Raw genomic sequence first — 16950 nt, 5'->3', positions numbered from 1 at the left:
ATAAAAATTTTCATTAACTTACTGGTACCTAGACCAACTCTAAAAATGTCTTAAAAAATTGAGAGAGAGCCTGACCAGGCTGTGGCGCAGTGGATAGACCATCAGCCTGGGACACAGAGGACCCAGGTTTAAATCCCCAAGGTCACCAGCAGGGTCACTGGCTCGAGCATGGGATCACAGACATGACCCCACGGTCGCTGGGTTGAGCCCAAGGTCGCTGGCTTGAGCAAGGGGTCACTAGCTCGGCTGGAATCCTCCGGTCAAGGGCACATATGAAAAAGCAATCAATGAACAACTAAGGTGCTACAACTATGAGATGGTGCTTCTCATCTCTCTCCCTTCCTTCCTGTCTGTCCCTATCTGTAACCCCCCCAAAAAACTGAGAGATTATTTTTTACCCCAAGTCAAACAAAACAACCTAACAAAATAATTCCTAAGTAAAGATCCTTCACAGATCAATGAAAGGATTTATGGAGATAATACCATTCTGAGAACTAGAAATCAAAGACTTTGAGAAGATTTTTGGCAACTGTACCTGCTCAAATCTCTGCACTCGGGATATCTTTTATCATTGTAAAATGTTCCTTCAAAATAAAAGAAGGCTGATCTGTACAGGTCCTATAAGGAAACAGATGGTATTGGGAGAAAGAATTATAAAAATGCTCTAAGTATTAATTTAAAATTTGTATGTCATAAGATCACACTAATAGCTTAACAGTAACTTTATGCAACTTCATAGACTAGGCTCAGCTCATTCATTAATTTGTTTAATATTTAATGGAGACCTCCTATGTGACAAATATTATGTTAGTTACCAAGTATAATGTAAAATTTTATCCTATTGCTATTTTAATCACTAGGGTTAATTTAAATTTGTATATTCTTCTGAGATTCATGAAAAAAACCCAAACAGAAATGAAATAAACTCCAATATTATTTTATTGTATGCATGCACAGCAGTGACAGTTACTTTAGATGTCAGAACTAAAAACTAAACAGACATCTTTGGTGTATTTCCAGTGATAACAATAATCATGGAATTATGTTTATCTGTCATTAAAATTTTTTTCCAATGTGCTTTTATAAAAATTCTTTTTTTTTCTTCTTTTTTTTCTGAAGCTGGAAATGGGGAGAGACAGTCAGACAGACTCCCGCATGCGCCCGACCGGGATCCACCCAGCACGCCCCCCCAGGGGCGACGCTCTGCCCATCCGGGGCATCGCTCTGTTGCGACCAGAGCCACTCTAGCGCCTGGGGCAGAGGCCAAGGAGCCATTCCCAGCACCCGGGCCATCTTTGCTCCAATGGAGCCTCAGCTGCGGGAGGGGAAGAGAGAGACAGAGAGGAAGGAGAGGGGGAGGGGTGGAGAAGCAGATGGGCGCTTCTCCTGTGTGCCCGGGCCAGGAATCGAACCCGGGACTTCTGTACGCCAGGCCGACGCTCTACCACTGAGCCAACCGGCCAGGGCCTCTTTATGTTTTTTAATAATTTTAGGCAGGCAGAATGTGAATTTCTATTCTTCTCAATCTTGTCCAAACTACCATTAATAGTTGCAGAACTGGTCTGAACTGTTAGGTTTCTTAACTTTCAGTCTATCCAATGCCTTCATCCAAGGCATTTCTCTTACTCCTGACTGCATAACAGAATCACAGAAACATCGAAAACCAAGTATCCTCTCAGATCCATTACAGGAGACTGTCTGGGGATGTGGCTCAGGCACTAGTGTTGTCCCAAGCTCCCCAAGAAACTGAAATGTGCAAGCAGTGCCGAGAACCATTCTGTCAGCCCCATCTTGCAACATATACTTCGAATTAGAGCTCCTGGGAGACGGTAAAAGACCTGTGTTCTTTGCCTTAACCTACACTTATTCCTTGGACCTCAGTTTCCTCACCTGTAAAATCAGAATAATACCTGGCATGCTATCTCACAGGATTATGATGAGAATAAAAAGTAGTTTATGAACTATAAAGGATATAGAACCCTCAGGTATCAAAATAATTCTACCTTAAGATAACCAAATTTCTCTGCTACTTCTTTAAAGCTTCTATTTTTCTTTGTCTTTATTTCCCTGTTTACAGACCAACTAGCGTTGGTGTCAGACACCCTTACAAGACTGGTTTTGCTGTTTCCCCTTGGACAGCTCACTACATCTGGGAGAACCTCTTTTTCTTTGTGTAAAATGTGAGTAAAGCCATTACCTTCTTCCCTGGTGGTGGCAGAGATAAAGGACATAATGTGCATAATGCCATGTCTGGCTTCTGTTAGCAAAAAATATGCCATTTAACATACTTCTTAACCCTCATCATATGGTCCAAAATAAAGGTTCTGAAAGAATAACTACTGCCTTATTTTGGAAACGAAAACAAGGTTTAATGCATATAAAAATTTTGTTCATTACAAAATGTTTCTATAGAACTTTATTTGATTTAGGCAACTTCATGCTTTAGCATAATTATTAACTGGAAAGGAGACTCTAAAGAACAAAAGTGTTTTCCATCTAATCCCCCCCACCCCGAAGTTAGAAGCAGGGAGGCAGTCAGACTGACTCCCGCATGCGCCGGGCAGGGATCAACCCGGCATGCCCACCAGGGGGCAATGCTCTGCCCATCTGGGGTGTCACTCCGTTGTAGCCAGAGCCATTCTAGTGCCTGAGGCGGAGGCCATAGAGCTGTCCTCAGTGCCCAGCCAACTTTGCTCCAATGGAACCTTGGCTGGAGGAGGAAAAGAGAGAGATACAGAGGAAGGAGAGGGGGAAGGGTGGAGAAGCAGATGGGCGCTTCTCCTGTGTGCCCTAACCGGGAATTGAACCCAGGCCTTCCACATGCTGGGCCAATGCTCTACCACTGAGCCAACTGTCCAGGGCCTCTATCTAAATTTTAAGTCATCTATTAAAAACTTTTTCTCATCTCAGTATACAAATAGTTAAGAATAGAAGATGTGCCTGCCAGGCAGTGGTGCAATGAATAGAGCATTGTCCTGGGATGCAGAGGACCCAGGTTTGAAACCCTGAGGTTGCTGGCTTGAACAAGGGGTCACTGGCTCAGCTGGAGCCCTCCCCCACCTTGGGTCAAGGCACAGATAAAAAAGCAATCAATGAACAATTAAGGTACTGCAACAAAGAATTGATGCTTCTCATCTCTCTCCCTTCCTGTCTGTCCCTATCTGTCTCTCTCTCTCTCTCTCTCACTAAAAAAGAGAGAGAGAGAGGGAGACTGGCAAAAAAACCCCAAACAGACCAAAAAAACCTCATCTTCGTAAAGTAAAAAAAAAAAATCACAGAATTGGACATTAAAACATGAAGAACAGCCTGACCAAGCGGTGGCACAGTGGATAGAGCGTCAGACTGGGATGCCAAGGACCCAGGTTCGAAACCCCGAGGTCACCAGCTTGAGCGCGGGCTCATCTGGTTTGAGCAAAGCTCACCAGCTTGGACCCAAGGTCACTGGCTCGAGCAAGGGGTTACTCGGTCTGCTGAAGGCCCGCGGTCAAGGCACATATGAGAAAGCAATCAATGAAAAACTAAGGTGTCACAATGCGCAATGAAAAACTAATGATTGATGCTTCTCATCTCTCCATTCCTGTCTATCCCTCTCTCTGACTCTCTCTCTGTCTTTCAAAAACAAAAACAAAAACATGAAGAACAGTTGGCTGGAGCATCATCCCAATACATTAAGGCTGAGGGTTCCATCCCCTGTCAGGGCATCAGCTAATGAATGCATAAATAAGTGGAACAACAAATTGATGTTTTTCCCTCTCTAAAATTAATACATTAAAAAAAAATTTATGTGAGGAGCCATTTTAAAAATAGCTAAAAGTATGAGCACTATTTTATACATGTATTTTAAAAATGCACTCCATTCTTGAACTACTGTACTCTAAAAAGAAGTGTTAAAAGATAACACATTTTAGGCCCTGGCCGGTTGGCTCAGCGGTAGAGCATCGGCCTGGCGTGCGGGGGGACCCGGGTTCGATTCCCGGCCAGGGCACACAGGAGAAGCGCCCATTTGCTTCTCCACCCCCCACCCCCCTCCTTCCTCTCTGTCTCTCTCTTCCCCTCCCGCAGCCAAGGCTCCATTGGAGCAAAGATGGCCCGGGCACTGGGGATGGCTCCTTGACCTCTGCCCCAGGTGCTAGAGTGGCTCTGGTCGCGGCAGAGCGACCCCCCGGAGGGGCAGAGCATCGCCCTCTGGTGGGCAGACCGTCGCCCCTGGTGGGCGTGCCGGGTGGATCCCGGTCGGGCGCATGCGGGAGTCTGTCTAACTGTCTCTCCCCGTTTCCAGCTTCAGAAAAAAAAAAAAAAAAAAGATAACACATTTTAGACACAAACTTTTTAAAGAGATTTAAATATACTGGCCTCACTCTACCAGTCCTCTCTCACATACCAAATTAATCAAAGAAAGGTTTTTACTCAAAAGTCTTACTTATTGGCTGGAATAAAGATTCTCATTTCCTCAACTACGCTTCCAAGGTGAGTTCCCAAGGGTCTGAGTTCAGCCTCTACCACTGCTACTGAACATGGGCAAATCATGACAGTGCTCTGACCCATCTTCTTCTTACTGTAAAATAGTGACAATTCTTTCCAAACATAGCATATTGTACAGTTAGCACATGCTAAGTGCTCAATAATCAGAGGTATTATTTTAATAGATGAAAGAGGCAAAAAAAATATAACAGCAGATGTGTAAACATTAAAATAGGACCATGGGTTATGTAGCCCCTTGCTTAACGAGCTGCTGAAGGCATCAGCTCATATACAAACATAAAAAGCCAAGCAAGCCTGGTTACAAACACTCCGCAGGGTTCCTGGAAGTAAGACCAATTCCCAGATCTGACACAAACCACGCTGAGCAGTGGTGACATAACTGGAACGAGAGGGATAAAATTCATAATTTCCTTAATAATCTGATTTTATAAACTTTATAGTTACAGCTTTTTAAAATTTTTTTTGGTAGAAATGAGAAATTTTGGATTGCTGCTTCTTTAAAAGAAGAATCTCTTATTACCAGGTCTGCATACAGTCTTGAAATTGCACCTGTTTCTCTTAAATCTAATATCAATCTTCATGAGCACTGAGATGGCAAACCTGAAGATCCAAACCATTTCAGTGGAACTCAGACAATGTAAGTGAAATCTTGGTGTGAGTCATGATGCTGGTCTCCATGCAGTCACCAAAAAGACTGGGACACAGCCAGCCTTGTGGGGCAGGCAGACATACCAAATAGTATCAGCATATTATTACAAGTACTACAATGGACAAGAAATGGTGCCAGAGTGGCAAAGAGAGGTCAGGAAAAATTTTACGTAATAAGTGAGTTTTGACCTGGACTTGGAAATAGGAATATGAACTCACCAGACAGATGGAGGGAAGTAAGGACTTTCTACCATGTTCAAACAGAGGCACAAAAAAAGTATGGTAGATACTTTTTTGCTTGAGAAAGATAAACATATTCATTTGTGGCTGAAGCATAAGGTGAAAAAATAGTGGGTAAATAGTCTGAAGAGTTAACATGGGACCCATCAGTACAAAGGGCCCTGTATGTCGGCCCAAAGAGCCTGCACTACAGGCAGCGGAGACCCACTGAAATTTTTAAATTGGAGAATGACAGGGTCAATTTTTTGTAAAGACTTTATTTTTACTTATTTATGTATTTATTTTGAGAGAGACAGACAGACAGATAGACAGACACAGAGAGGCAGGAAGGGAGAGAGATGAGAAGCATCAATTCTTTGTGGCAGAATTTAGTTGTACATTGAAGAACTTAGTTGTTCATTGATTGCTTTCTCATATGTGCCTTGATGGGGGTGTGGGTAGGGGTGGGCTCTAGCTGAGCCAGTGACCCCTTGCTCAAGCCAGCGACCTTTGGGCTCAAGCCAGTGACCACAGGGTCATGTCTATGATCCCACACTCGAGCCAGCAATCCCGCGCTCAAGCTGGTGAGCCTGTGCTCAAGCCAGATGAGCCTGTGCTCATCAAGCTGAAAACCTCAGGGTTCTGAACCTGGGTCCTTTGAGTCTCAGGCCAAGGCTGTACTACTACTTAACCCCTGGTCAGGCTAAAGACTTTATTTTTATAGAGAAGTTTTAAGTTTAAAATAAAACTGAGAGTGATACAGATATTTTCCCCACACATCATATCCTCCTCCAATATCAATCTCACTGACCAGAATGATACATTGGTTAGCAGGGATGAACATACATGATACAGCATATCACCCAAAGTCCACAGTTTACCTTAGATTCACTCTTGGTGTTTATTTTTGAAAGGCACTTTGAATGGTATGTATAGGAATGTGTAAAGGTGGGAAGATAAATTAGAAAGTCTCTAACTAAAATATATGGCAATAGAAAAAAACAAGAGTTTGGAGCTATTATGGCAGAATAAACAGGAATGAAAAGGGAGAGTTTGAGCTAAAGAAAAAGGGAGATGATAGAATAAGTTTAATTTTAATTTAAACATAGAGCTTGTTTCTGTGTTTCATTCATTTATTCAACAACTGTTCAAGCACTTCCTCTGTGCCATACATCATCAAAACAATAACGATACATCACTGAAAAAAACCAAAACAAACCCCTATCCTCACAGAGTTTATATCCAAGTCACGGAAGACAGACAGATATATACTATGACATCAAGTAGTGATGAATGCTACTTAAAAAAATATATTATGGTCCTGGCCCAATAGCTCGGCTGGTTAGAGCATGGTCCAGACATGCCAAGGTTGCAGGTTTGATTCCCAGTCAGAACACATACAAGAATCAACCAATGAATGCATAAATAAGTGGGACAACAAATCAATGTTTCCCTGTTTCTCTCTCTCTCTCTCTCTCTCTTTCTCTCTCTCTCTCTTTCTCTCTCTCTCCCTCTCTCTCTATCACACACACACACACACACACACAAATCAGTCTATCAAAATTAATTTTAAAAAAAATTAAAAAAAAAATTTTTTAAAAAGGCTGTATTATGGAGGTTACTCAAAAAATAAAAATGGGACTGCCTTATGACCCAGCAATTCCAATTTTGGGTATATATCAGAAGAAACCCAAAACACTAATTTGAAAGAATAAATGAACTCCCATGTTCACTGCAGCATTATTGACAATAGCCAAGATACAGAAGCAACCCAAGTGCCCATCAATAGACAAGTGAATAAAAAAGTTGGGGTACAAATACACAATGAATATTATTATCACTTCTCAGCCTTTTGGCTAAGATCAAGTGTGTAGAATATTACCGGGCCATAAAAAAGAATAAAATGTTACCATTTGTGACAGTATGAATGAACCTAAAGGATATTATGGTAAGTGAAATAAGCCAGACAGAGAAAGACAAATACCATATGAGATCACTCACCCGTGAAATCTAAAGAATAAACAAACAAACAAACTTGAAACAGATGTATATGTATAGAGAGCAAACTGATGAATGCCAGAGGGGGTGGGTGCCTAGGGAGCGGGTGAGGAACAGTGATGGGATTCAGTACAGATCGACTATTACAGAATGGGCGTGGGGATGTAAAGTACTGCATAAGGAATATAGTCAATAATACTGTAAAAGCAATGTATGGGGCCAGCTGGGCACTTGAAAAATCAGAGGGAACACTGTGTAACCTACATGAATGCCTATCTGCTGTGCTGTGCACCTGAAAATAATAGTTAATAGTGCTGAATGCAAACTGTAATTAAAAAAAAAAAAGAGCACTGGTCGGATGGCTCATTGATAAGAGTGTCAGTCCAGCGCATGGATGTCTTAGGTTCGATTCCCGGCCAGGGCACACAGGAGAAGCACCCATCTGTTTCTCCACCCTTCCCCCTCTCCTTTCTCTCTGTCTCTCTCTTTCCCTCCCACTGCTAAGGCTCCACTGGAGCAAAGTTGGCCCAGGCACTGAGGATGGATCTGTGGCCTCTGCCTCAGGTGCTAGAATGGCTCCAGTTGCAATGAAGCAATGCCCCAGATGGGCAGAGCATCGCCCCCTAATGGGCTTGCCGGGTGGATCCCAGTTGGGTGCATGCGAGAGTCTGTCTCTCTGCCTCCCCACTTCTAACTTCAGAAAAAAAGAAATACAGCATGACAGGGGAAGAGAATAGTAATCTGGAGGCTGCAGGGAAAGATCTCTCTGCAATGTGACACCTGAGACCAGGAAGAAACAAAGGAGTGAGCTAACTGAATATCTGGGTGCAGAACATTCTAGGGTGTGAGAACAGAAGATGCAAAGGCTCTGAAAAGAATCTTGCTTATGTGAGAAATAGCAAGAATGGCAGTGTGGTTTGAAGGCAAAAATTGATGGAGACGGTGTCAGGCTATGATGTTGGAAGGCAGAAAGGTTCAGATAATGAACCATTTGTAGACTACGATAAGGACTTCAAATTTTACCTCTAGATCAGTGGAAGTCAACCTGGTCCCTACCGCCCACTAGTGGGCGTTCCAGCTTTCATGGTGGGTGGTAGCGGAGCAACCAAAGTATAAATAAAAAGATAGATTTAACTATAGTAAGTTGTTTTATAAAGATTTATTCTGTCAAACTTAGCGAAAATTCAACATAAAGTACTTGGTAAATAATTATTGTTATATGCTTTAACTTGCTGTAACTCTGCTGTATAAATTTTATTTTATTTATTTATTTATTTTTTTTGTGGGTGAGATCAGTATTTTATTTTTTGTATTTTTCTGAAGCTGGAAACGGGGAGGCAGTCAGACAGACTCCCGCACGCGCCTGACCGGATCCACCCGGCACGCCCACCAGGGGGCGATGCTCTGCCCACTAGGGTGTCGCTCTGCTGCGACAGAGCCACTCTAGCGCCTGAGGCAGAGGCCATGGAGCCATCCTCAGCGCCCGGGCCAACTTTGCTCCAATGGAGCCTTGGCTGTGGGAGGGGAAGAGAGAGACAGAGAAGAAGGAGAGGGGGAGGGGTGGAGAAGCAGATGGATGCTTCTCCTGTGTGCCCTGGCCAGGAATCGAACCCGGGACTTCTGCACGCCAGGCCAACGCTCTACCACTGAGCCAACCAGCCAGGGCTAAATTTTATAAAGTTACTTCCCTACTTTACAAATCACCATTACTGTGGAACCAGTGGGTAGTTAAAAATTTTTACTACTAACAGAGATACAAAAGTGGGCGGTAGGTATAAAAAGGTTGACTACCCCTGCTCTAGATGTTAAGAGGGAAGCTTCTACAGATCTGATTGAAAATATCATTGTGGCCGGCACAGAGGGTAGAGAGAAGTGCAAAGGGACGGCAAGACCTCTCAGTAGGCACAGTAGCAGTCTGGGCCGGAGGTGACAATGCCTGCGAAGGACCAGCGCCATGGGCAGACCCCAAACACTGTACATTTTGAAAAGTAGAGCTGAAGTATATACTTCCTGACGCCTTCAATGTGGGAAGAAAAGGAGGCGAAGATGGCTCCAAGGTTGTTAGCATAAGTAACGAAGTAGAGTGGGCACAGTCACTGAGATGGGGACACTGGAGAAGGTATTGGACATGAGGAAGCAGAGAGAGCTAGAGTTTGCTTTTGAACACATTAAGTTTGTGATGGCTATTAAGACAGCTGATAAAAACTGTTGAGGTCACTGGATATGTAAATCTGGAGTTCAGAAGACGTTGGATTGAATACACTCATCTGAGAATTGTAGTATTAATAGCTATGAATCTGGAAGAGGTTGCCTCAGGAGTATACACAGAAGCAAGGTCAGTACGCAGAGAAGTCTGACAATCGATTCACAGGCTTAACAGCATTTATAAGTCAGATAGATGAGAATCATCAAGCAAAGAAATTAAAAGTCAGTCAGGGAGGAAGAAAATAAAGTGGGTCTAATGTTCTAAAAGCCAAGTAAAGAAAGTGCTGAGGTCGCCGGTTCGAAACCCTGGGCTTGCCTGGTCAAGGCACATATGGGAGTTGATGCTTCCAGCTCCTCCCTCCTTCTCTCTCTCTGTCTCTCTCTCTACCTCTCTCTCTCCTCTCTAAAAATGGATAAAAAAAAAAAAAAAAAAAAAAAGAAAGTGTTTCAAGGAGAAAGGAATGTTCAATTGTGTCACACACTGATGAGAAATCAAGTAAGATGAGAACTCACTCTATGATGGCAGCACTACACTCATTTTGGTGGAATGGTGGGGAACACCATTAGCTAGAGGAAGATACACTGTCAAGAACAGGTGTCAACAACAACAACCACCACCAAAGAACAGGTGTCAGGCCTGACAAGGCAGTGGCACAGTGGATAGAGCGCTGGACTGTGAGGACCCAGGTTCGAAACCCTGAGGTCACTGGCTTGAGCACGGGCTCATCCAGGTTGAATGCAGGGTCGCTGGCTTGAGCCCAAAAGTCGCTGGCTTGAAGCCCAAGGTCACTGGCTTGAGCAAGGGGTCACTTGCTCTGATATAGCCCCCTGATCAAGGCACATATGAGAAAACAATCAATGAACAACTAAGGAGCTGCAACAAAGAATTGATGCTTCTCATCTCTCTCCCTTCCTGTATGTCTGTCCCTCTCTCTGACTCTGTTTTTAAAAATAAAAAAACAGGTGTCAGGATGGGAGATATATTACAGCATATTCTTGCATTAATGGGAGAGATGACACAATGACAAAAGACTGATGATACAGGGACAAGAGGGGATAATTATAAGAACAAAGTCCTTGGTTAAGCAATTGGGAGGAACCCAGTGGCCACACAGACTGACCTTGGCTTGGCAGCTGGTCAAGTTCATCCACTGTTAACCGGTGGGAAGGCAAGGTGCGTGGGCAGATGGGTAAATGTGGGCAAAAGGGATGGAAAATCCTTTTCTGATTAATTTATTTTCTCAGTAAAATAAACAGCAAGGTTTTCAGTTAGAGGTAAGCCATGAAGGGAAAATGTTGGCAGTTTCAGAAGGAAGGAAACAGTTGCTTTGAAAAGGGGTAGAGGGAATCAACTACAGAGATGCAGTAAAAATACCAGGCAGCACTGAGGTTGCGTAGAAATGTCCAGTAGGCATTTAAAATAATGGTTTAGAAATCAGGAGAGAATGTGGCTATACACAGAGATGAACAGAGATTGGAATACATGTAAAACCATGAAAATTGGGTTAAAGAGCAGGGGAAAAATTAAAGTAAGAACAATTGAGATAAAACCTAAGTTATAACATTTATGTGGCTGGTGGCATAGGAATGAGCAAAAACAGATTGTGATGGTGTCTGCCCAGACTCTACCTCCGTGCTGGTTGGTCCAAATATCTTTTTCCTGTTCTATAAGAGATGCTGCCCCTCTTATGTGGGCCAGTAGATCTGAGGTCCTCTGCCAACTGCACCAGGTAACAGTTAGTTCAAGCTTGCCCATGATAAAATTCAGGAAGATCAAGGCCCTACTACTTCACTGGGCAAAAGAGCCCTTCTGAAAACTCCGTGGATAGCCAGCCTACCATTCTGGTCCTTTCCATACTTATCCAGTAAGTATGTAAGGTTTCTCTGTCATTTTGAGAATATCACTCTGGGAAACACCAGCAATGACAAACATCATTGCTAGGTTCCTGTTTGATATTGGTGCTTAACTGACAGGTCCTCCTACAGGCAGTGAGATTATCAGGTAAACTCCAGTCCTTTGCTGGGGGCAGTTATAACAAACCCATACAGAGTTTGAAAAAAGAGAAAGTGAACAGAAAATTCAAATGCCACAGCAAAATCAAGTTGTATCAACATGGAAAAAGAGATCAACCTGACCAGGTGGTGGTGCAGTGGACAGAGTGTTGGCCTGGGATGCTGAGGACCCAGGTTCAAAACCACGAGGTGGCCAGCTTGAGCGCGGGTTCACCGGTTTGAATGTGGGGTTGCTGGCTTGAGTGTGGGATCATAGACATGACCCCATGGTCACCGTCTTTAACCCAAAGGTCACTGGCTTGAAGCCCAAGGTCACTGGATTGAGCAAGGTTGTCACTCGCTCTACTGTAGCTCCCCAGTCAAGGCACATATGAGAAAGCAATCAATGAACAACTAAGGTGCTGCAACAAAGAAATGATGCTTCTCATCTCTTTCCCTTCCTGTCTGTCAGTCCCTGTCTCTCTCTTGCTTAGAAAAAAAAAAAAAAATCAATCAATTAAACAACTAGGTAGTTGCTATGATCTCTGAAGGAAGAGTATACAAAGAATGGGTGAAAATGACATGGATATGAGCAAATAAAAACTGAGTATAACCTAATCTTTGAAAAGATCTTGGTGATAAAGAGCAGGGAGAAGACAGGCTATGAGGGAATGGCTTTGAAGAAGAAAGGATTTACTGGAATATTTATGACCCTGCTGGAGTAACCATTATTTCTTCTTGCTTTATGGGGGTAAAAAAAAATCACCTTACTTTGCTGATGTGCTCAGGGGCTTGGTCAGGATTGTTGCTGAATTCCCCACCGATCTGGAGATCACTGACACAGCAGATTGAATCCCGTAGTTCCGTGAGCTTTTGACTGCCCAATACCAGCATCGTCTGGTATGGTTTGTGTTCTTTGTGCTAAAAGTCAAACAGTAAATAAGTAAGTGTCCACTTAGAAATAAGTAATTACACAATACTGTCATGATCAGATATGAATTAAGTTAATGGTTTTTTAAATTTAAGTTATTCCCCTAACCTGGTGTGCTGTGTTTTTTAAAATTCTGTATTTGTCTATTTGGCATTCATTAATTACAGGTCCAAACTAATGGCCAAAGTTGTTTACATCTCCCCTGTGATACAGAGCCCATATGCTAAAACCACCTCCTTTATCTAACTTTCACATACCAAGCCAAGCTATAGACAACTAGGGACAACCCCTCTGCCCCAGAGCACCCTAGAATTACTCAAACTAGTCAAGCCTAAACTGTCCACTCTGTCTTGGCTTGTCTTTCCTGCAGAAAACCTAATAAAGGCTATGGCCTATGCCTTCCCCTCCTCCTTTTCTCCTGACTCTGGTGCTTCCTGCTGTGGGCCTATTCATAGCATGGCATACCCCCTCCTCTCAGGAAATGTAAGTAGTAAAAAAATCTTTCAATGACATTAACCTCTAGTGTTGTCACTCAGTCACCTCCATATATTAAAATCCACGGGTATAACGGAGACACTTGGTGTGATGTTCTGAATGTTGGTGTCTGCCCAAATTTTGTACGTTGGAATCTAAACACCCAAAGTGATGGTGGTAGGAGGTGGGGCCTTTGGGAGGTAACTGGGTCATGAGGGTGTTCTCATGAATGGGATTAGTGCTCTTATAAAAGAGATCCCGCAGAGCTTCCTCACCCTTTCTGGTAGGAAAAATCATCAGCTTAGAAGAGAGCCCCCCCTGAGCATGCTGGCACCCTGATCGTGGACTTCCAGCATGCAGAACTATCAAATTAATTTGTTATTTATAAGTCACCCAGTTGGTGACATTTTGTTATGGAAGCCAGAATAGACTAAGATACTTGGAAATAAAACTTTTTTACTTTAAGCTGCAATTTATAATCAAGATGCTACAAAAATGACATTAGCATGAAAAGCCTGTGGACTATAACTTTATCTACCAGCACTGTCTTTCAAAATTTCCTGGAAGTACAATGAATTCAAGCAATCTATTCACTACTCTAATGTTAAAAACCCAGAGGTTCCATTTTATTTGTTTTGTTTTATTTGACTGGTAGTTTGAGATCTTCATCCGACAAGACAAGCAGTACTAACTATATTCCAGATGCTTCATAGAAGCCCATTTACTCATAAGTGTAATTTATGTATAGCAATATTTCAATTAAGCCTCATGAAAGTTTATGACATCTATCTGGCAAATCAAGAATACATACATTTTGGTATAGGATAGTTCTTTTTATTAGAGACTCCTAAGGAATTCCTAGATATCCCTGACCTGTTAATTTCCACATTTTCATCAAAGAGCTGTCTTTAGTTAAACAACTTCCCAAGTATTCTAAACTGGTGAGCAAAACTCACCCTACTCCTTCTAGTGAAAAAATAAACAACCCTCATGATATTTATAATTAGAATCATTGTGGATTTCTATAAACTTGTAGTTGCTTCCATTACACAAACAATGGTATGCATTCCAACTGTCATCCCATTAATCACGAGATTATCTGAAATTTGATCTTATAATATTCCTTATTAAAACAAAGAGCTCAAGAATAGCACTTGCTTGCATTTATTTTGAACCCTAAGGAATATGACTCTTCAAATAATTAAACCACTTGACAAAAGTCACTCATATTATCTGTGGAATCCAAAAGTTTTTTCTACTGACCTTATGAAATATTACAGGGTACAAGATATTCACGGATAGGATAAGTTCCCCTTCATTAATCATGTTTGCTGGATTTTCAGGCTTTTTCCCTATGGCATGTGACTCCTGAAGGAGGAAATTAATAAGAGTTTAAACTGTGACACCATGACTTAGATAAGAAGTGGTGTGGAACAATGACTATAATCAATAACTGAGTCAAACTACCCCGATTTTTACTCCTACTTCTCTATCAAGAAAATTGTTAAAACGTCATTAAGCTTTAGTTTCATCATCTATAAAAAACAGAAAATATTTATTTTATAGAACTGTTGCTGGAAATGTATACTTAAAGCACCTAGTAAGATGTCTGGCACTAAGTACTTATCAACTGATGATAAAACAGGAATAACAGGAATATAAACGAATGCTGATAGAACACTGGCATTTATAGTTACTAATCTTCACACATCTCATCTCATATTATTATGAGAGACATTTGACAGATGAAGCTCAAAGGTTCAGATTTACCCCAACAACAAGTAAACCAACAAGTTAGGATGTAAATACAGATATATTTGGCTTTTAAAACTCTTGCTTTTTACAACATTGTCAAATCTTTAATACACTACAATCTCTTTTATATGTGCTTAATAACTATAAAATAGGGGCCACCAGAGTGGACTGGTTAAAGGTGCAAATGATGATTTAAAAATCAGTAGGAGTGATGCCATACAAAATGGTGAAGTAGATGCTCTAAGGATCAGTCCCTCCACCAAAGCAACCAATTAAGATGGGAAGAGAGATCAGAATCAACTATTTTAGAACTCTAGAACCTGATCAGGTACTTATAGTATCAACCAGGGGTGTGCTTGATGAAGGGATAGGTGCTGATTTTTCATAAATAAGCAAAAGGTGCAAACTAACTACAATTCTCCCAGTTTTAACCCTGCTGCAAATGTGCAGATAGCAGTTCATGGTCCTAGAAGTAATGACTGATGCCAAGACAGGCAATGAGGACTCTGTTCTTCAAAAATTGGGGGTTGTGTGTTTTGGTTGGTTTATTGATGCCCTGAAGGCCTGGTGCAGACAGATATTCGCCTTGGTTTCAGCCCCCTTGCCAGCTGTGTCTTCCCCAAACAACAGCAATTGGAAAATTTGTAGAACCCTGACCAAATAGCTCAGTTGGTTAGAGTGTTGTCCTGATACGCCAAGGTTGTAGGTTCAATCCTTGGTCAGGGCACATATAAGAATCAACCAATAAATGCATAAATAAGTGGAACAACAAATTGATGCTTGTCTCTCCCCTTCCTTTCTCTCTAAAAATCAATAAACAAAAAATATTTTTTAAACAATGAAAATTTAAAGGAACAAGAAACTTTTTTTTCATTTGTGGAGGTAGAGTGGTGGCACAGTGGGTAAGGAAGGCACAGACCTGGCACGCTGAGGTTGCTGGTTCATTTGTGGAGGTAGACACTTAGAGAAAGGCCACTGGTTGACCACAGAGATAATAAAATAGAAACACTGGTGATAATGCACAACTTGGGATATACACATTGTAAAAATAGTTTGGAAAAGTCAGAAATAGCTCCAGCCCTCGACAAACAAAAAAACATACTCCGAATGTCCAGTGCTTAACACAAATTTATAAAATACATAAAGAAACAGGAAAATATGGCCCATTAAAAAGAAAAAAAGAATTGGACAGAAATCACCCTTGAGGAAGCTTGGGTGTTAAAATTACTAATTGACGATGTTGAATGTACTCAATAACTTAAAGAAAACCACATATAGAGAGCTAAAGGAAATCAAGTTCCTTAATAAGATTAACAGCCAGTTTCTCACCAGAAACCTTATAGACAAGAAGGCAGCGGACTACATATTAAAGGCCTAAAAAAAAAACTGTCAGCCAAGAATTCTATACATGGAAAAACTATCCTTCAGAAATGAGGGAGAAATTAGGACATTTTTCTCAGATAAACAAAAGCTGAGGGAGTTCATTATCAGTAGATTTTCCCTATAATAAATGCCAAAAAAAGTTCTTTACTTGATATTGGAAAAACATTAGAGCAATGGCTTTCAACATTTTTACACTTGGGGATGGGTGATGTGGTCAGCTGGAAATGTAGCTGACCAATAAAGTTTTATCATAGTGTGCATAACAGTGCAACACGGTATATGCTGGTGCTTCACATGTATGATACATTGAATACTACGTAAGTCTTCAAAGGGTTTTTTTTGTTGTTTTATTAAGTGAGAGATGGAGAGGTAGAAACAGACTCCCACATGCACTCTGACCAGGACCAACTGGGCAAGCCCCCTATCAGGTGATGCTCTGCCCATCTGGGCCACTGCTCCGTTGCTTGGCACCTGAGTTATTTTATATTTTAGCAACCTGAGGTGAGACCATGGAGCCATCCTCAGTGCCCATGGCCAACTTTGCTAGAACCATTTGAGCCATGGCAGCAGGAGGTGAAAAGAGAGTGATGGGGGTAAAGGGAGAGGTGGAGAAGTAGATTGGCGCTTCTCCTGTGTGCCTTGACCAGGAATAGAACCTGGGACATCTAAACACCAGGCTGATGCTCTACCACTGAACCAACCAGCCAGGGCTACATAAGTTTGTACAAAAGCTTTTGGTCTATTATGCATGATTTGTAAATGCTCTGTACTGTGCAATAGGTTATTTGAACAAGCCAACAAGTTCCAAAGATTCCTAAAACAACCTCAGTAGTATTTTCATCAATATAACAGGCTAATAAGTG

General features: G+C 41.8%; 1 protein-coding gene across 1 annotated transcript in view; it reads right to left on the bottom strand.

Annotated features, from left to right (window-relative positions):
• Window positions 1–16950, bottom strand: part of SNAPC3 (small nuclear RNA activating complex polypeptide 3) — a 54580-nt gene that overhangs the window by 7807 nt on the left and 29823 nt on the right. Inside the window, exons 4-6 of the mRNA XM_066368207.1 lie at window positions 14213–14317; window positions 12316–12465; window positions 536–618 (exon numbers count right to left, since the gene is read on the bottom strand). Coding sequence (XP_066224304.1) covers window positions 536–618; window positions 12316–12465; window positions 14213–14317 — 338 coding nt within the window. The remainder of the gene's footprint in view (window positions 1–535; window positions 619–12315; window positions 12466–14212; window positions 14318–16950) is intronic.

This window comes from Saccopteryx leptura, chromosome 2 (genome assembly GCF_036850995.1).
Source record: "Saccopteryx leptura isolate mSacLep1 chromosome 2, mSacLep1_pri_phased_curated, whole genome shotgun sequence".
Classification (NCBI taxonomy): domain Eukaryota; kingdom Metazoa; phylum Chordata; class Mammalia; order Chiroptera; family Emballonuridae; genus Saccopteryx; species Saccopteryx leptura.
The sequence above is the reverse complement of the archived record's forward strand: the minus strand, read 5'-3'. Positions and strand labels throughout refer to the sequence as shown.